Below are 21,713 nucleotides of genomic sequence, written 5' to 3'. Positions count from 1 at the left end.
TAGGAAGTCTTTCCTGACTTCTTGCTTTAATTTGTCTCTTTGTAACTTCCATCTAACCCATTCTAGGTTCTACTTTCTCATAGGCCAGACAGACCAAATCTAATTATACTTCCACCTGACAATGTAGCCAAATGTTACATTTAACATATTCATTCCTTATTGCCTTCATCTTATTAGATTTAGCCCAATATTCTAGACTGAAGCTCTGTTTGGATCTTACGTAAGCTATTCCTTCTAACTTTATCCATTTAACTTTATCTATTAATTTGATGAGCATGCTTTCATTGAAGTAATTGATAAAAATTTTAAACAGTATAGTCTCCTTTTTCTTTTAGAATAGTTAAAAAAAGATATTTTTTTCTGTATTGAAAAAATTTTGTTTTGTTTTGAATTGAAACATAAATTTTTCATTCATAACACAAAAAGATTTTCTTTGAAATGATAAATCTATATTATACCACTTCCTTTAAAAATAAATATGAAAAAATATATATGCTTATACATTTATGTGTATGTATGTATAAACATTATATATATATTCTTTTATTTTCAAAATATTCCTTCTTATGTGTGCTTCCTTCTGAACTTTCTTCTGTTCACTTTCATGCATTGAAAAAAAATTCCAGTGGCTTTTTTTTTTGGTGTTATTATTGTTACCTCCTCCAATAAAGTGAAAGAGGACCAAAAAAGCTTGTGTAACACATGAACGTAGCCAAGCAAAACAAATTCAAATAGTGTTTTTCCTCAAAACATATATCTTTGGATTATATGTTTGTGTCCATGTTTATATATATGATATATATGTATATGCATATGCTGTGTATATGTTATATATGTTTATATATATTTGAGATCTCTTTTAGGAGGTAATTAGTATATTCTTTCAGTTTTTCTTTTACCCTCTGGTTCTAGGATATCAGGGCAGTTTTCCTTGATAATTACTTGATATATGATGTCCAGGCTCTTTTTTTGATCATGACTTTCAGTTAGTCCAACAATTCTTAAATTCTCTCTCCTGGACCTATTTTTCAGGTTAGTTGTTTTTCCAATGAGCTATGTCACATTTTCTTCTATTTTTTAATTCCTTTACCAAGCTGTTGACTTTTTTATGTTTCTTTTGCGTCACTCTCATTTCTTTTCCCAGTTTTTCTTCTATTTTCCTTATTTAATTTTTAAAATACTTTTTAACTTTTCCAGGTGTTCTTTTTAGCTCTGAGACTAATTCACATTTTTCTTTGAGGCTTTGCATATGTTGTCCTTTTCCAATTTGTGATTTGATCTTCCCTGTCACCATAGTAAGGTTCTCTGGTCAGGTTTGTTTTTTTTTGTTGTTGTGTTCATTTTCCAGCCTATTTTATGACTTTTAATTTTACGTTAAAGTTGAATTCTGCTCCTGGGGTGAAGGGGGCACTCTCCCAAGCTTCTTGCTCCAGCAGCAGGGCCCTCTGCACTGGCTTGCCATACTGGGGGTATGGTACCTATCCTCTGGTTTGCACGAGGGTTTGCTACTAGCCCCTCTAGCCCACTTCACAGGGGCCGCAGGACTTTGTGGTTGGCCTGTTTTGCCGGGGATGTGCTGCCTAACTGCTATTTTGCTGTACAGGGGAGTGTGGGAGGGAAAGGCCTCATTACTGGCCTGCTGTGCTGGGAGTATACTTGATAGTGCCCAGTTACTGTCCTGTGGAGCCTAGCATCTGGCCTCCTATACTAGGGGCATGAGGTCTTGCTGTTGGCCTATACTAGGGTTTGGGGCCTTGCCTCTGGGCTGCTGGCAAGGGACCTGCTACTGGTTTGCTTGGGCATTGTCTACACTGGACTATGTTCTGCTTTTACCAAAATGAAATGGACTTTTCCTGCTAATCTTCCTGGTTGTTCTGGGCTGGAAAATTGTTTTATTTTTCTTTTCTTTGGTTTTGCCACTCCAGATTCTGTTTTGAGGCATTATTTTGTAGTTGTTTAGAAGTGAATTTGGGAGAGTTCATATGAGTTTCTTTTTCACTCTGAACACTTATGTACACATTTTACTGAATTTGTATGTTTTCCACAATGCTTTGATCATTTATTCACAGCTCTAACAACAGTACCTGTTTTCCAGTAGCCCCTCCAGCATTTGTCATTTTTCTTTCTTTCATCTTTGTTAATTTTGCAGGTGTAAGTTGGAAACTCAGAGTTTTTAATTTTTCTAAATATTCGTGATTTGGAATACTTTACATGTTTTTATTGGTAACTTGGATTTTTTTTTCCTTAAAAAATTCTCCAAAGTATTAAGAGCTTGGGATGAAAAGAATGGCAAAAGCTCCTTATGGAGCTTATAGTTCAATACCAGGAAAACACTTAAACATCTATGTCCTCCAGTACAAACTTCATAGATATGTTATCTGTATATATATATATATATATGTATATATATATAGATAGATAGATAGATAGACAGATAGATAGATAGATAGATATTATATAGATAGAACCTACCTCTATATCTGTCTCTCTATCTCATTTTATTTTTATGTAATCAAAATTGACCATTTTACTTTCTGTGATAGTTTCTATCTCTTGTATGTTGAGGAAATCTTTCCCTGTCCAAAGATCTGACAGGTAATGTTTTCCTTGCTTATCCATTTTCTTTATCATGAGACCTTTAAAATATAAGTCATAGCTGTTTGGAGCTTACCTTGATATACTGCTGTGAGTTTTTGGTCTACACCCTAATTTTTTTGGAAGACCTCTTTCAAGTTTTCTAAACAGTTTTGTTGAATAGTCCTTCCCTAGTAATTGGGGGTCTTTGAGTTTGTACTATACTACTAAATTCATTGGCTTCTCTGTGTTGTGTACCCAGTCTGTTCCACTGACTTACCTCTCTTTTTTAATCAATAACAAATCATTTTAATGATTACTCATTTTTAGGATAGTTTGGAATCTGATAGTATTGCTGCTTCCCCTCTCCCATTCTTTCTTAAGTTTTTACGTTATTCCTCTTGAAATTCTTGACTTTTTGTTTCTTTATTTGGATTTTACCATTTTTAAAGCCCTTTAAATTAACTTTTTTGTAGTGTCATTAGTATGGCACTGAATAAGTAAATTAATTTGGTTACTATTGTCATTTCTATGATCTTATCTTCCACTCATGTGCAGTTAATATTTCTCTAGTTAAATTAGTTCAAAGAGTGATGTATAACTGTATTCACAAAGTATGTTTTTTGGTAAGTAGATATTCAAATATTTTATACTTCAGTTATTTTGAATAAAATATCCATCAGCTATGCTGGTCATTAATAATTTCAGTTATGTTTTAGTTGACTGTTTAGAGTTCTGTAAGTAAACAATGAAACCAAATGCAAAAAGACTAATTGCATATCCCTTTGTATATTTGTTCCATAAATTACTTTTTTTAAAGATTTGTTAATTTATTTATTTTTAGTTTTCAACATTCACTTCCATAAGTTTTACATTTTCTCCACCTTCCTCCTCCCTCTCTCCCCAAGACATCATGCATTCTGATATAGACTCTACATATACATTTCTATTAATCATATTTTCACATTAGTCATGTTATAGAAGAATTAAAACCAGTGGGAAGAACCATGAGAATGAAAAACAAAACAAAACAAAAAAAGAAAATAGTCTGCTTCTTTCTGCATTCAGACTCCATAGTTTTTTCTCTGGATGTGAATAGCATTTTCCATCATGAGTCCTTTGGAATTGTTTTAGGTCATTGCATTACTGAGAATTGATAAATTTAACAAAGTCAGTCATCACACACTGGCTGTTTCTGTATTCAATGTTTTCTTGGTTCTGCTCACTTCACTCAGCATCAGGTCATATAGGTCCTTCCAGGTCTCTCTGAAGTCTTCCTGCTCATCATTTCTTGCAGCACAAAAGTATTCCATTTACATTCATATACCACAACTTGTTCAGCAATTCCCCAATTGATGGGCATCCCCTCAATTTCCAACACTTGTCCTTCACAAAAAGAGCTGCCATAAATATTTTTGTACATGTGGGTCCTTTCCCCATTTTTATAGTCTCTTTGGGATACAGCCCTAGAAGTGGTGTTGCTGGGTCAAAGGGTGTGCACACTTTTATAGCCCTTTAGGCATAGTTCCAAATTGCTCTCCAAAATGGTTGGATCAGCTCACAACTCCACCAACAATGAATTATTTTTCTAACTCTCCCACATCTTCTCCAACATTTATCATTTTCCTGTTTTGTCACATTAGCCAATCTGATAGATGTGATGTGGTACCTAAGAATTGTTTTGATTTGCATCTCTCTAATCAGTAGTAATTTAGAACATTTTTTCACATGCCTATAGATAGCTTTGATTTCTTCCTCTGAAACCTGCCAGTTCATGACCTTTGACCATTTATTAATTGGGGAATGACTTGTATTCTTATAAATTTGACACAGTTCTATATATATTTATGAGGCCAGAGACACTAGTTGTAAAAATTCTCAGTTTTCTGCTTCCCTCCTAATCCTGGTTGCATTGGGTGTGTTTGTGCAAAAACTTTGCATTTTAATGTAATCAAGATTATCCATTTTGCATTTCATAATGTTCTCTATCTCTTATTTGGTCATAAATCCCCCCATTCACCATAAATCTGACAGATAAAATATTCCTTACTCTCCTGATTTTTTAAAAATATCAGTCTTTATATCGAAATTGTATCCATTTGGACTTTATTTTGGTATAGGGTGTCAGACTTTGGTCTATGCCCAGTTTCTGCCATACTGTTTTTCAGTTTTCCCAGCAGTTTTTTGTCAAATAGTGTAAGTTCTTATCCCAGAAGCTGGGGTCTTGGGTTTATCAAACAGTAGGTTATTACAGTCATTGACTACTGTGTCTTGTGTATCTAACCTATTCCACTGATCTACCTCTCTGTTTCTTAGCTTGTACCAAGTAGTTTTGATGATTGCTGCTTTATAATACAATTTAAGATCTGATATGACTAGGCCATCTTCCCTAGCATTTCTTTTCCTTAGTTCCCTTGCTAATCTGGACCTTTTTGTTTTTCTGGATGAATTTTGATAGTTTTCTAGTTCTATAAAATAATTTTTTTGGTAGTTTGGTATATCATTGAATAAGCAAATGAATTTTTGTCATTTTTATTATATTAGCTCAGCCTATGCACGAGCAACTGATATTTTCCCAATTATTCAGATCTGACTTTATTTGTGTGAAAAGTATTTTGTAATTGTGTTCATGCAGTTCTTGGGTTTGTTTTGGTAGATAGACTCCCAAATATTTTATAATGTCTACAATAACTTTAAATCGAATTTCTCTATCTCTTGCTGTTTGACTTTGTTAGTAATATATAGAAATGCAGATGGTTTATGTGGGTTCATTTTGTATTCTGCAACTTTGCTAAAGATTTTGATTATTTCTGGTAGTTTTTTACTTGATTCTCTAGGATTCTCTAAGTATATCATCATATCATCTGCAAAGAGTGATAACTTAGTTTCTTCTTTGCCTATTCTAATTCCTTCAATTTCTTTTCTCTTATTACTAAAACTAACGTTTCCAGTACCATATTGAATAATGGTGATAAAGGGCATCCTTGTTTCTGTTCTTGATCTTTAAAAATCACATTAGCTAATGGGTTTTTGACATTTTAAAACTAGTTCTTATTCTTATTTACCAATTCCATGATTTTTTTCTTTTCTTTGTATTAATCTTATCTTTTTAAGAAAAATGTTTCTATGTTGACATTTAATTGGAGTATTATAATTTGTTTTCTAAATTGTTTTAGTTGTACGCTCATTCATGGATCTATTCTTCTGTCTTTGATTATTGAAAGTGTTTAGAGATAGAAAATTTCCCTTATATACTTTGGTTACATGCCACAAATATTGATATGTTGTTTTATGGTTATTATCTGTCATGAAATTATCTGTTGATTATATGATTTATTCTTTGACCCATGAATTCTTTAGGATGAAGTTATTTAGTGTCCATTTAATTTTTGTTTTTTTCTGTGAGGACTTGTTTACTGTAATTTTTACTGCATTGATATTTCTGCTTTTCTGCATTTATTTATGAGGTTTTTATGCTGAAGTTCATGGTCAGTTTTTGTAAAAGTGCCATGTATGTTGAGAAATAGTTAAACTCTTATATTCTCATTCAGTAATCACTGGAGTTCTGTTATGGCTAACTTCTTAAAAATTCTATTCAAATCTTTAACTTTTTGTTTATTTTTGAGTTAGATTTACTCATTATTGTGCTTTTACTGTATATTTTCCCTAATAATTCAGTTACCTTTTCCTTTAGGTATATAGATGGTATCCCATTTAACTATTTATTTATTTAAATGACACAAAGGTTTTAGGGGAAAACTCTATATCTGTGGACATAGAGACCATAACATTTCAGGGGGTGCAGCATCTATTCCTATTGAACAGAAGCCCGGCTTAAATTTCCCCACCTTGAGGAACTAATGTTTCTCTGATGTTTACTTTTTGGAGGATGACTGAGTTCTGCCAAGTGCATTCTAGATTTGTCCTCAATCAGAGCAAGAAACCTCTACAGTGCAGTTACTGAGAGTGATTTTACCAGCAGTTTTTGTCACATTAAGCAGATCCTTCTGAGCTCCAGCCATAGGATTTTCTTACTGTGCTAAATTTTTTTCCTTTATACTGCAAGAAAGAAAAATATGAGCTAGGTGACCTCACTCAACTCTATGGGATCTACCCCGTAACCCATTAGAATATAGCCAGTAGCTGTAGCACTTCATTTTTAAATAATTGTTAAGAAGTTTTTTCCTGAAATTGAGTCTTTAATTTTCCTCTCTGTAGCTTCCACCCATTGCTCCTAGGGCCAAATTGAACAAGTTAGACTCTTCTTCATCTGTCGGACATTCAGATACTTTAGCACACTTATCCTGTGACCCTTGAGTATTCTCTTCTGTAGGCTAAACATGCTCAGTTCCTTCAGCTCACTCTCATATAGACTGAAGGTCCTTCACTTTCACCATATTGGTTGCTCTTCTCTGAATATTCTTCAGCTTATTAGTGCCCTTCTTAAACCATGGTATCCAAAATAAAACAGTACTACAAATGAGGTGTGTTGAAGGCAAAGAACAGTAGAATTATAGTCTTTGAAGCCGTGTACCTTATAATGCAGTCCAAGATTGTATTGGCTTTTTTTGGTGAAGACCTTTCTATAAGATTAAGTCCCAAGACCTGAAAAAGAAACCTGTAGATTGGCATCATGCTTTTTTGATCCATATCAACTATGATGCTCCCCAAGATGCCTGCCTGATTTAACTTGGTTTAACCTAGCACTGTTAGGAGCAGCACTTGTGAGCAAAGTGAAGGAAATATGGGTGGGGGAAATATGTAGCTGCTGAAATTGATTAGTATGCTCCAACTTTTCCTTCAATAACTCAGTGATAATTGCTATACCACTCCCAAACTGCCAGGCACATCAATTAATCAGTCATTAAACATTTTTATGTGCCCCTACTATGTGCTAGGTACCTTGCAAAGCTCTTAGTATTTCCATTCAACTTCTCAATCATGTATACATATATGTATATATACGCATATATACACATATGCGTATATATACATACATACAAACATGTAATATATGTATTGTATATATGTACGTATGATTGAGAAGTCAAACGTCACAAGATGAGCAGAATACCCCAAGTTAAATCAAGTCAGCAAGCATTTATTAAGCATTTACTATGTGCCAGACACTGTGCTAATCACTCGGAATACCAATACAAACCAAAAAAAGACATCCCCTGACCTCAGGAAACTTACTTTCTGATGGTGGAACACAACACATAAAAGGGAGCCTAAAAGTTAAAGCAGAGACAGAAGGAGAACGATTCAGGAGCAGAAGCAGGAAGTCTGTAAAACTGCCCAAATTTAATAGTACTTCTGCTGCCCCTACCATCTTTAATCAGGAAGAACAAGTAGAGAAATACAGTAGTATCCTGAAAAAATAAACTGGTCCAGATATAGCCCAAAATAGGTCTGAAATGGCTAGATGTCATACCTCTTATTCTTTCTAAATAGGAAAACTGTCCTTAGCCCATAGTAGGTACTCTTTGTAAAACCTAGGAGAACTTTATTATTTCTTTATATACAAATTCAAATATGAGTTATGAATCTATGCATCACAAAGTAAAAAAGACTTCAGTTTCTTTAAAAAAGAAAGTTGTAGTCGTAGTAGTGGTAATAATAGCATTTATGTGGTGACTATCATGTGTACCAGGAACTCTGTTTTACAAATGTTATGTCATTTGATCCATATAACAACCCTAGGGGAATAATTGTTATTATTATCACCATTTTACGGTTGAGGAAACTGAGGGAAATTGAAGTTACGTTGACTTGTTCATTGTCATAGAGCCTGGAAGGGTTTGAGGTTGGATTTAAACTCAGGTCTTCCTGACTACAGTTCTAGCAGTAGGCAGCTATACCAAACATCTTCATGTACCCATTGGATTGAGGACATAAATATCAAGAGAACAGAAATTCAGAATGAGGAGACGATTATGTATTCCATGAGAACAGCCTCAGAGTTACTTTTTGCTTTTAACCCATGAAATTACAGTCCTAGAAACTGCTGTTACTGTAGATGTGGAAGTATGTGTACGGGTGGGCTGTTGGTTACTTTTAACTGGAAACTTTCTTCTTGAACAAAGATGGTTTAAAAGGAATGCAGAGAAATCATGTGGTTAATTGTTTGGCTCCAGGTGTTCTCTATGTATACTTAGTTGTTTAGGTTTACTTCGACTGTAGATGGTTAAAACACTCATAAGTAAAAGCTGCAGAGATTTTCATACGAATCTTAAGTTTCAGAGTTTCAAAAATTTTAGCATAATGACAAATAGCTCACTTCCAAGGTCTCTTCAAGTTGTAATCTAGGATCCTATAATCGTTATCATAGGCTTCTGATATGAATGTTTGGTTAGCAGAGCATGGCTATGCTATAACTTTCAGGACTTGGTTAATGACACATGTGATTACTTAAAAGATTATGTAAGATCCATAATAAGTGAAATAGTTTTTTTGTACTGTTATAAAATCTTAGTATTAAATTTAGTTTTTTAGAGAAACATTTATACATAAGTGATCTTAAGATAGGTTTGAAATGCATTTGTTTCTTTCTTGGAGAGTAAACATGTAATATTAGCTAAGAAAACATATGACTAGACTTACGACTAGTCATTATTATAAGAGAAGATGTTGATGACTCACTCATTTTTTTTTTTTCTTGAGCCTAGCTAGTCCTGTCTTCTAGATCAGGCTTCATAGGATGAAAATTCAGGAATTTACTAATATTTAGCTTTCTAGCCTGTGTAGTGTCTGAGGGGGAATTAATTTTTTTCTAAGTAGGTGTTTTAGACTTGGAAATAGTTTTAGACATTTTCCCCTGTCTCCTGATGTAGCAGCATAAAAACAGCATGATACATATAGTTCAGGCTCAGGAGCAAAGAATTCTCTTTATTCCTGCTTGCTAAGTTTATGGAATGGGAAGTGGAAGACAGCGATTGTGGGAGGGTAGAAAATGATACATTTCATCATTGGTGTGTTGAAAATCATGTCCAGATACATTCAATGCAGAGAACAATTTCCCTCTTCCTTTCTACCCTTATTTCATTCAAAATTTTTCTAAGAAATTTATCTTACCTCCTTCACTGTTTTTTATTAATAAAAATTGAAATTTAAATATAAAAGTTGTAGAATATCTTTGGTAGTTATTATTATTGCTTGGATGTGATAAAGGATTAGGATATCATATATTCTCTGTATAACTAAAATAGCTAGCTTATCACTTCTTTGACCTCCTGCCACTGTGACTGAATAATCTTGTAGTGTCAAGTTGCTTGAGGGGATATTTTACAGTATTGAAAATGTCATTCTAGCTCCATCAGAAAAGGATGGATCTCAGTTATTTACCTGGCCACAAGGACTTTGTTTTTCCCATTCTCATAACTGCTGTGTTGTCTCGGACAATTCACTTAAGCCCTTTGGGCTTCTGTTCTTCATTTGAAAATTGAGGGATCCTCTCATGTATATTTTAGTTCTAAATCTATGATCCTAAAAGAAAGACTGATAAAGGAGATATGAATAATGAGAATGTTAGTATGTATTCCATTTGTTCCCTAAATATTTGCTGATGTTTTTCTTGCAACTAAATTCCTGATTGGCTAGGCAAAACCTGGATTATAGGCTCTTTTTGTTTAAAGATTCCAATGTATTTTTCTTATGATGAAGGATTAAGGAAAGATCCAGTTTATGGCAGTGGATGACACTCCCTTTAAAGGTTATAATTGCCTTTTAAAAATTAGCCTGAGGAGTTGTGGAGTCACATGAGTCACTTTTTCCTAGAGCCAAGGAAGCTTTCCCTAAACAATTGCCAATTACTCCACCAAGGGTGTGAGAGGGCAGCTTTTTACAGATGATTTATATTGTATGCCAGTATTCTGGCTAAAGCCTGTCATGAGTTGTTTGAAGAATAACTCTTTGGGCTATAGAAGCTCCTTAGATGTAGAACATCATAGGATGCATTAAATAGTGCATCTGATTTATACATTTGGAGTTTTCTCCTATTTCATCTACCCCTTACCTTTCCCCTAACTTCCCTCTCAGGGTTTCAGAAGCTCTTTATATCTTCACTGATCCTTTCTCTCTTTGTTCCTGTTTCAGTTTGCTCTTCTTCTTGTGTCCTTGATCTCCTTTTCCTACTCTGGGAGCTTTCCTCATGGATCATTCCTTATCTTTTTCTTGTTTTTACTATTTCCCTAACCTTTTCCCCTGGTCTTTCAGTTCCATAACTGATACCTACAGAAATGTTCAGGTTTCCCATATTCCCTCAAGATCCTCAAGAGAATCATTAACACCATCATTACTCACCACCCTACTCACTTCTCAATTCCATGTCATGTTGCTTCTGGCCCAACCACTGTACTTGAACTCTTTTGTCAAAGGTTATGTGAGAGCTGAGTCCAAGACCATTTTTCAGTTCTTGTCTCCCTGAGCTTCTGTGCTGCTGTTGACATTGTTTGACTGCTACTTTCTCTTAAATATTTTTTCCTTCCCTGACTTTATTGACTCTGCTTTTCTGGTTTTTCTCTTTACTTCTCTGTCTGTTCCTTCTCATTGTCCTTTTTCAGTTCTTTATCTGTCTCCATGCACTAAGCATGGCTGTCATTCAAGGCTCTATCCTGAGCTGTCTTTTCTTTACATATTCTCTCCTGGTAATCTCAGTGACTCCTGTGGTTTCAGTGACCAAATCTACATAATAACTCCCAAGTATAAATAGTCACTTATTTCCAGCTCCTTGCTGGATATCATTGCCTATAACAGTTCATAGGGAAGGACAAAAGGTTAAGAATCTCAGGGTCATCATGAAAAAAGCGGACAGGATGGGGGTCTATTAGTAACATATTTCATACTGTATTACAAAATAATCATTAAAATGATTTAGTATTGTTCAAAAAAGGAGAGATTGATTAGGGGAATAGATTAGGTATATAACACACATAAGTAAAGAAACAGTAGTATAATGTTTAATAAAACCAAAAACTCCTTAGTTATTGGAGAAAGGATTCACTGTTTGACGTAACCTGCTTAGGAAAACTGGACAGAAGTGTGGCAGAGATGAGGCTTACTCCAATACCTTGAACCAGGTACTAAGATAAACTACAATTGGGTACATAACTTAGATTATACATGAAATAGAGGAATAAGGAAGAAATTACCTTTTAGATCTATGGAAGAGTCCATGACCAAAGTGATAGAGAGGATCATGCAAAAATAAAATGGACAATTTTGGTTTCATGAAATTAATAAGTTTTTGCATAAACAATTCTAATATAATAAAAATGAGAAAGAAAACAGGTAACTAGAAAATTTTTTTGTAAAAACTTCTCAGATGAAGTTCTCATTTCCAAGATATATAAGGAACTGATTAAAATTCATAAGACTAAGACCCATCCCCTAATGTTCAAATGATTTTATAGGTGGTTTCCTTCCACCCTCTTTTCTTCTTTCCATCTTTTCTTTCCTTCCTTCCTTTCTTTGCAATTGGGGTTATGTGACTTGCTCAGGGTCACTGTATGGCCAAGGCAGTGTTCACAGCACTTGGTGGTGACTATGAATATGCCAGTGTAGTTCTCAGTTGCAAAGTGTAATAGACTCTCCATATAGAAGGCAGAAGAAAAACATTTATTCAGACACCAGAAAGCCAAATCCCCAAATCAGAAAGCCAAATCAATCATAGTAACCAAGAAGTCAATACACATTAGCACTGCAGGGGACAAAGGCATTTCCAAGCCTCCTCCTTTCCCATCCTCCCCCAGGGGGAGCCTAGCTTTCTGCTTGCCAGCTCTGCTCCACCCTTTCTGTTCCACCTATTCAGCAAGCTCCTCCCACCACATAACCGCATAACTTAGGCTTCCATGTGCTTTAAGCAGGTCACATGGGTCTATTAATGAAAGGGAAAGATTTTCCCATTTAAATTATCATTATAGTCACATAGCTAGTAAATGTCTAAGGCTAGATTTGAACTAAGGTCCTCCTGACAACAGGACTGGTACTCTATCCACTGTCACTTAGCTACACCCATAGGTAGTTTTCAAAGGAAGAAATCCATGCCATCAATAATCATACTTTAAAAAATGCCCGGTGATGAATGATTAAAGAAATAAAAATTAAAGCAATTTTGAGGTTCTGCCTCATATCTTTATACTGGCAAAGATGACAAAAGAGAAGAATGACTAATATTAGAGGGGTTGTGGAAAATAAGTACACTCGTATATCTTTGGTAGAGTTATTCTAGCCATTGTGAATGCAAATTGTAACTGTGCCCAGAAAGTTATGTTTTCAACTTCTAAGATTATATACTACCAAAGACATCAAAGAAGAAAAGAATTTCTGCGTACAAAAATGTGGCAGCTCTTTCTGTGGTAGCCAAAAATAGTGAAGTAAGGGGCTATCCAATTGGGGAATGAGTAAATAAATTGAAATATATGAATGTCATGGAATATTATCATGCCATTAGAAATGATGAAATGAACAATTTCAGAGAAAACTGGGAAGACTTTTAGAACAATTTATACAGTGATACTATATAAAATGACAGTTTTGAAAAACTTTAGAATTCTGATCAGTACAGTGATAAATAAACCATGAGTCTAGAAAACATAGATGAAATACATCATTCACCTTTTCCCTGGAAAGTGATGAACTTAAAATTCAGAAAGAGATATACCTTTTTGGACATGACTGGTATAAGAATTTGTTTTGCCAGATTAGGTAGAAATGTATTGAGAGATTGAAAAATAATTTTCCTTAATGAGGTAAGGTTGGTGGGAGAGGGACAGATTATTATTTTTTATTTTCATATTTATTGTGTTTTTTATATTTTAAGAGTTTATTATTATTATTTTATTTGTTTTTAGTGTTCTACAATCACTTCCATATATCTTAGATTTTTTTCCTCCTCCTTCCCCTGCTTCCTCCCTACCTCCTTGCTCCCTTCCTGAGACGGCATGCAGTTTTATATAGGTTCTACACATGCATTCCTATTAAATACATTTTCACCTTAGTCATGTTGCATAGAAGAATTAAAATGAATGGGAGAAATCATAAAACAAACCAAAACATAATATGAAAGAAAATTATCTACTTCATTCTGCAATCGAATTCCATAGTTCTTTCCCTGGATGTGGAAGGCATTTTGCCTTGAGAGACCATTGGGAATTATTTAAGTGCTTGCATTACAATGAAGTACTAAGTCTAACAGAAAAATTGAGAGGGACAGATTATTAAAAAATTATTTAAAAAATGAAAGTTGCGAAGAACAAGTCATGTTACATTGCCAAATAAAAGAGTAATGTTCTGGTTAAAAAAATAGAGAAAATACATGATTACAAAAATGTAACAATACTCAGCAATAACAAAAGAGTAGGCTAGAATACATGGTGGGGACCTTGGTAGATACTGTTCTGACCAGAGCAATATCATCACTGATATTCCGAAAGTTGATTTCTATGTCTATGTAGATGGTTTGGAGAGGGAAAAGGCAGAATGTGAAAAAAGAAATTAGGAGGTTATTTAATAATAATTTATTAAGCGCCTGTTATATGCCAGCATCCAATAAAATGCTGGGGATACAAAGAAAGACAAAAGATACTCTCTTGCTCTGAAGTAATTTAAGAAGCAAAGTAAGCTAGGTATGAGGCAATGAAGGCTTCGGACTTTGTTAGTGACTTGATATAGGTTGGATGATCAATTTTCAAAATATTGTAAAGGGAAAATGAACAGGACTTAATATGCAGTGTCATGTGAGAGACGTCCAGATTTTTAAACTCATACCTTGTAATTAGTTCCTTGTATTGATGAAATTACAGGTCTAATAAAAAAATCCCAAATCTTTGTATTTCAGCTGAACAGACATTTATTTCCTAGATATGAGAGAGATAAGTATATAAAGCATTTATTAAATGTTTTCTATGTACTCTTCACTGGAAATCCAAATACAAACCAAAAAAAGACAGATTTTGCCCTCAAAGAGTTTACATTCCAGTGGGGGAAGACAAATAAAAAAGGAATCTGGGAAGGGGGTAGGGAAGGGTATCTACAGAATATGAATTGTACTCATTGACCTGAAAAAGATCTCATAGTGAAATCGGACAGGTAGCTTTGACATGATGGAGGTCATAAAAAATGAAATTGTGATATTGAAGGTTGCTAGTCTCTGAAATGAATTATTACAGTAGAAAGTGAAATCACTTGAAATGGTCAGGTGGCATAATGACTAGAGTATTGGACCTGGAGAACAAAGACCTGAATGCTTTAGACACTTAATAGCCGTGTCTGATTCAGTAACTTAATCTCTTCCTATCTCAGTTTCCTCATCTCTAAAATGAAAATAATAATAGCACCTATCTCTCAGGGTTGCTGTGAGGGTAAAATGAAATATTTGTAAAGTGTTTTGGAAACTTTGAAGAAAATCTGTATTATTATTGTTCTAGGTTTTTCCTAGACTGAATTAAATATTGTTTTCCTGTGTGCTTTATGGATATGGAAACTGTCAACTGTGTATTATTTGATATTATAGTTATAATGATAGGACTCCAATATGGAATCACTTAGGTTAAGTGGTCCCAGTGACCTAAAAGCATATAGGTAAAGATAGACAGTTTATGCTTTTTCACTATTAACTCTGTAATTAATACATCAAATTTATTATAATTCATATTATAAATTTATAATATAATTTATGTAGTAATATAAATTACCATATAATAATTAACTATTGGCATTTTTTTAATGGGGAGGGGCAACATAGAATTGTCATTTAGGAAGCTCAGTTTGGCAACAGATTGGAGGATGGTTAGGATTGAGGGGACAGGGAGACCAGCCAGCAGGTAATAGTTACTAGCACAGTTAATAAAGATCTGCATGAAGGTGGTGGCAGTGTCAGAGAGGAGAAGGAGACATATACAAGTGATATTATTAAGGTAGAACCAACAGGACTAGGCAATAGATTTCATATGGGGAGGGAGTGAAAGTGAGGAGTTGAGGATGACTCTTAGGTTACAATGAGGCCTCAACTCTGCTGTTCACTTCCCTCAATTCTACTCAGTCTCTTCCTCACCAGCTGCGCTGCTCCTTCAACAGACCTTTTTAAACTTTTTCCACTCACTACCCCTTCAGCACTTCTTAAACTGTGGGGTCTTGATCCACGATTTTAATAATGCTGAATTCTAGGGTATCCTTCTTTCACCCATTTCTCTCCTTTACCCTTTATGTTTTGTATTCCAATACGAAAATATTATCTCCCCGAGAGTAGGGACTATCTTGGATTTTTTGTTTTTATTTTTACTTTTGTATCCCCAACACTTAGCATAGTACCTGGCACAAGAGCTTAATAACTGTTCTCGTTCTCTCTCTCTCTCTCTCTCTCTCTCTCTCTCTCTCTCTCTCTCTCTCTCTCTCTCTCTCTCTCTCTCTCTCATTATCTATGTTCATTACTCAGATATCAGTCTGTGATTCTCTTTCTTTGCATTTTGAGAATAACTTTTGTATTACAAGGCATTATTTTCCTCTCAGATGCTTGGTATATATAATTTGTATATACATCTGGCCTGTTTTTTCCCTTTGGAAATTCACTTATGGATTTCTTATCTTTATTGGAGATTTGATGTTTTAAGATCTCTAATCAGTAAGCATTTATTAATTTCTTACTATGTACCAGTTTCTGCTATGGATACAAAAAAAGCAGAAATAATATCTGCTTTCAAAGAATTCACACTGAGGTGAGGGAAACAATTTCCAAAAAAACTATGTACTTCAAGATATATAGGACAAATTGGAAAAAGTCTTGGAGGAAAGACTTTAGCAATAGAGAGGATGAAGAAAAGCCTCCCGCAGAAGGTGGGATTTGATGTAAGACTGGAAGTAGGTCCCAGAAGCCAGGAGATGAGGATTCAGGTATGGGAGACAGCCAGTGAAAAGCTAGAAGATGGAGTTACTTTCATGAGGAAAAGCATGAAAGCCAGTGTGATAGTATTGTGGTCGTTGTCCTTTGTTCTTGAAGAGGACTAAAATGACAACACCATGATAAAGTGAAGTTTCTGCGTGTATAACTGGCTAATCAAACTGATATGAGCTCAGAATACTCTACCACAGATTACACAGGTAATCTGTGTGAACATGTTGCACAATCAAATCCAAAGTTTTTGAGAGAGACCTTGAGAGTGTCGTTGTACGTCTTCTTCTGACCACCATGTGATCTCCTTCCCCATGCGAGTTCTCCATAAAATAGTCTTTTTGGCAAGTGTACATTTTGCATTAGAACAACATGGCCAGCCCATCAGAGTTGCACCCTCTGAAGCATAGTTTGAATACTTGGCAGTTCAGTTCGAGCAAGGACTTCAGTGTCTGGTACCTTATCCTGTGAGGTGATCCTCAGAATTTTCCTAAGACAGTTCAAATGGAATCGATTCAGTTTCCTGGCATGGCCCTGGTAGACTGGCCATGTTTCACAGGCATTCAACAAAAAAGTATTATAGAGTATATTGCATGTTTCATCTATTATTATATATCTATTATATATTATGTGCTATTAATAACATTACTCAGTAATAGCAAAGTTCAAAAGTGAGGTTGAGTTTAGGGATTTTTTTTTAAAGAAACATTGAAATTTCCTTTAAATTCTTAGGTTTATTATTTTCTTTCTGCCATATAATTTTGTATAATAGTTTCTTCTAATTCTTTTTTGTCCTCTGTGAATTCATCTTGGTTATTTTATATTTCGATAGTTCATTTTTCCTTCCTTCTTTTCTTGATTAGGTTAGTTCGTGGTTTATTAATTTTTGCTAGTCATTTAAAAGTGGCTCTCTGTTTTATATATCAATTCACTGCTCGGTTTTCTTGAGTTATTTCTTGCATTTTAGTATTTAGGTTTTTCTTTTTAAACCTTGTCCTGTTCTTCCGGGAGAGCTTAAGTTGTCTCTATATTTCCTTTCTTCAGAATCAATAATGTTTAACTTAAAAGGAGATCATGTGTTCTTTTAACATTATTGCTTTTTGTTTCCCTTCTACATTGTTTGTCCTTTACCTCTCTGTATTTGTATTTCTGATTAGTTCCTCTTTCTTTTGTTTCTTTAGAGAGTTTACCACACTATGGATTCAAGTTTTCCTGTTCTGCTGTTTATTTCTATTTTGCAGGCTGTAAATTCTGCTTTCACAATTTTTGTTTCTTTTAAACAATTTGGGAATGTCATCCTGTGGTTCCATGATTTCTTTGGAGTCCACAGGATCCTCTGCCTCAGCAAATGTTGATTAGCTTTCCATTGTCTTCCAATAATTATTCATAGATGTATCTAGATTGTTTTGGTGATATGGAGGGCATGTTTCTTTGGTTATTAATATCTTCCCTTTGGTTTTGCTTGCTTATGTTCAAGTTCTTTAACTGAGTTTTCTTCCTTCTGATTTCTTTGGTAATTGTAGTTTTTTTCCCCCTTGTAGTCCCTTACTGCTTACTTTCTCTCTTGTTCCCCTTTGATTTCAATATCCTTTTGGGCTGAACCTCAAAGCTGTCCCAGTCTTCTTCTATGCTGGAGAATTCATGTTTTACCAGCCTCAGTCTCTGCCCTACGTGACTTCTGCAGGGACAGCTACCCCTTATTGGATGCCGGGTGTAGTGCTACACAGTTCCTCAGTTCTCTCTGTTCCTTAGTGGTCTCCCATTCAGTCCTGGGCCTTCTCCAGCCATTCTGATGAATATCTGGTCACTGGTTCCAGATGGCTCAGGAGGAGAAAGTGAGGCTTGTGACGTTGCACAGTCCTCCCTCACTCAAAACAAAGTCAAGTGCAAGTCATGTCATCATTTCTCTGATGTCATGATCTTTTTCGAAAATAAGGACTAATACAGACCTGTGAGTAGACCGAGCTGCCTGATTTGGGACCCAGCTAGCTGGGTAACTCAGCTCATCCTCTCTCTTCTGTTCCCCTCCCCCCACCTTCTCTCCAATGGAAGGTAAATTTGGATGGCCAGAGGACACCCAGTTAACTTGGGCTTTATGGACCACTTTCATTCCTTCCTTCCTTCCTTCCTTCCTTCCTTCCTTTCTTCCTTCCTTCCTTCCTTCCTTCCTTCCTTCCTTCCTTCCTTCCTTCCTTCCTTCCTTCCTTCCTTCCTTCCTTCCTTCCTTCCTTCCTTCCTTCCTTCCTCCCTCCCTCCCTCCCTCCCTCCCTCCCTTCCTTCCTTCCTTCCTTCCTTCCTTCCTCCCTCCCTCCCTCCCTCCCTCCCAAAATCTTAGTGCACTTTGAAGCTCATACAATAGTTCCTGCCCAAACTCCACTTGATGGTTCTTAATGGACCTTTCTGGCTTCAGAGTGATTATCTACAGTAACTGTTGCTCTTTCCTTCCCATCTTGCTTTGCTTATTTTTTTTTTCTTTTGCTCCTTAAAGTGGCCATTCCCTGATTACTTCTTAAAGAGGCCTGTTCACTGAATGAGCGTTACCTCACTCTAAGTGAGTACCTGAATAGGCCAAGATCTCCCATTGCATCTTGGGCCTTCTCCAGTCATCCAGATGAATATCTGGTCACTGGATCCAGATGTCTGAGGAGGAAAAAGTGAGGCTGGTGACCTTGCACAGCCCTCCTTCACTCAAATCAAAGTCAAGTACAAGTCATGTCATGGTCTTCTTCGAAAATGAAGGGTGAACGCAGACAGACCTGTTCCTTAGTTCTCTGGCTGAAGTTTTATGGTAGTCTTGCCAGAGTGGTGGCCTTTGTATATCAGTTCTCTACATTATTTTCAGATTATTTCTTTGATTTTCAGGCTTTCTTTATAAATGTGTTGGGATTGCAGATTTATTGTCTAATCATTTAATTGATCATCTCTGTTTCTACTTTGATCATATACGTTTTCAGGGATTGAGAACTGCTTTAACAATGTCATGTAAATTTCAGTATATTATTTCATTGTTACTGATTTTTTTGTTTCTATATTTATTTTTTGTTCCACTAATTATTTAGGATGTCATTCTCCATCTATGTTTTTGTTCATACTTCTTTTATCATGACTTGCAGTATGTCTTCTTTATTTTTCTGTTACTTTCATCTAGTTTTCAGAAAAGAATATTAAAATCATTATTATGTTTTATTATTAATGTCTTTCTGCAAAATTTTTCTTTTAAAGACTTGGCCACCATGTTGTTTGGTATATATTACAATTTTTTTCATTGTGTATTATACCTTTTAGCATAATCCTATTTTCTTGTTTGTCTTACCTTTTTCAGTTTTTATTGTTGCCTAAGTTGCATATTCATGTAATGATCTCTGAAAGTTTTGTGATGGCTTTTTAAATATTAAGCCTTTGACAATTATGAAATGACTGTTCCTTCTCTTTTTATCAGTTATATTTTAAATGTTAAGGGAAAACCATTTGAGACCATATTCTTTTTTGTTACTGATAGGCACTTGGATTCAAATCCTACTTCTTTGCCCTTGGACAAATCATTTTTCTTCATATTTCTGAGTCCCAGTTTTCTCATCTGTAAAATGGGGGTTGGACTAGATAGCTGCTAAGTTGCCTTAAAGCTTCAAATTTATTACTCTTATGACCTTGTTTAAAAAAATTTACCGTATAATTTTTGAAGGTGGTTTTACCTGTATTTTTTATCTTGTGTATTTATTCTTATACAGGTGTCTTTTTTACTTGAAAGGGAAGGAAGGATAATTAGCAGTGGGGCAATAGTTTTCACCTTCCCCAGTTTCTCTTTCAGATTCTTTTGTGTCACTGTTGTACTAGTTAATACTGTTTGCATCAATTACAACACACTGAGAAATAATTCCCCAAAAGAAGAAAACTCATGGGATAGGAAGATGTTCATGTTAAGAATTTTTCTGGCTAATATATACGAAACTCAACTAGACCATGAACTTATTGAGGTTAACTGCCTATGTAGATCTTTATTTTTCTTATAGAAAATGAGCTTTTTAAAGGTTTCCTTTTAAATCATTTGTTCTTGCTTCCCCCTGCAACATGGAGTACCATTTCCTAGTGTTATTTTCTTGAGAAGTTTTAGGGTCAGAATTTTGCACTGGCAAAAAATGGATTTTACTGTAATTTAAAGTTAAAAAATGTATTTTCAATAATTTCAAAAGCATTTTTGTTTTTCTCTGGTAGGCACAGGTATTTAAACATGGAACACGAGAAAGCTGTTTACCCTATGGTAAGTATCATCTTCATAGTTAGGTGTTTTTTTTTGTAATTAAGATGGTTGAGTGGGGCTTCTATTTACAATAGCATGGAAAAGAATGGTTTAAGTTAATTTTGACCATATCCCTCTTATTTTGAGAATGCATAGGTGTTTTGAAATTAAAATTGTTTTCAAATTTTATATCTTCTACTACCAACAAAACTTTTATTTTTCCAGTTTTTCTGATAATTTTACAAAAACTGTTAATAGCCTAGTAATTTCAATCATTGTTCATATTTAAATTGCTTTGCTTTTTAAAAAAAAAATTAGTTTTTTCCATGAACAAAAATCAGTGTTTTCTTACTTCTTTCAGCTCCCACAATTGGAAAAAAAGAAAAGAAAAAAATACTCTTATAACAAACATAAAGTTAAAGAAAACAAATTCCTTCATTGCCCATATCCAGAAGACATGTATCACTTTCTGAAATGAGTCTATTGCTCTCTGCCTTGTTTGTTAATGGAGCATGGAGATTTGTGTAAGGCCCATCTCATTAGGTTTCATTCCTCTTCTGGTTGCACTCCTTGCTGTCTGGACTTTTTCATCTTCTAAGTTTAACCCTACCTTGGACTTCACACATTGGAAGTACCTTCTACTCCTTTGTTTTCTGTCTCTGATTGACTGATTCCTGTCAGAACCTCATTTTAAGGAAGAAGTCCAGGCCAAACATATCTTAATTCTTCTTTGGGCTGTGCTTCTGAGTCTCCCAGAATTGCTATATCATGGTCCCCTTCTAGGTACCTTCATCTCCGTTTTTCTCTTACCCCCCTTTTTAGCTTTTTTTTTTTTTTTTTTTTTTTTTAATGTTATCTCCCTCCACTAGAATGTCAGCTCCTTGGGGGAAAGAATTGTCTTCCTTTCAGTTTATGTTTGTATTCTCAGTGCTTAGCATAGTGTTTGGCACATAGTAGTGATTAGTAAATGCTTGTTGACTTGGAGCATGAAGACTTCCCAAAGACTACGTAACTTTA

The 21,713-nt window shown here is 34.9% G+C and overlaps 1 protein-coding gene across 1 annotated transcript in view; it reads left to right on the top strand.

Moving 5' to 3' along the window:
* The window catches only part of TBCD (tubulin folding cofactor D), a 414,951-nt gene that overhangs the window by 55,603 nt on the left and 337,635 nt on the right, over positions 1–21,713 (top strand). Inside the window, exon 9 of the mRNA XM_072640887.1 lies at positions 20,672–20,717. Coding sequence (XP_072496988.1) covers positions 20,672–20,717 — 46 coding nt within the window. The remainder of the gene's footprint in view (positions 1–20,671; positions 20,718–21,713) is intronic.

The sequence above is a fragment of the Notamacropus eugenii genome, chromosome 2 (genome assembly GCF_028372415.1).
Source record: "Notamacropus eugenii isolate mMacEug1 chromosome 2, mMacEug1.pri_v2, whole genome shotgun sequence".
NCBI classification, from domain to species: Eukaryota; Metazoa; Chordata; class Mammalia; order Diprotodontia; family Macropodidae; genus Notamacropus; species Notamacropus eugenii.
Note: the sequence above shows the minus strand (reverse complement) of the source record. Positions and strands in the feature narration are given on the sequence as shown.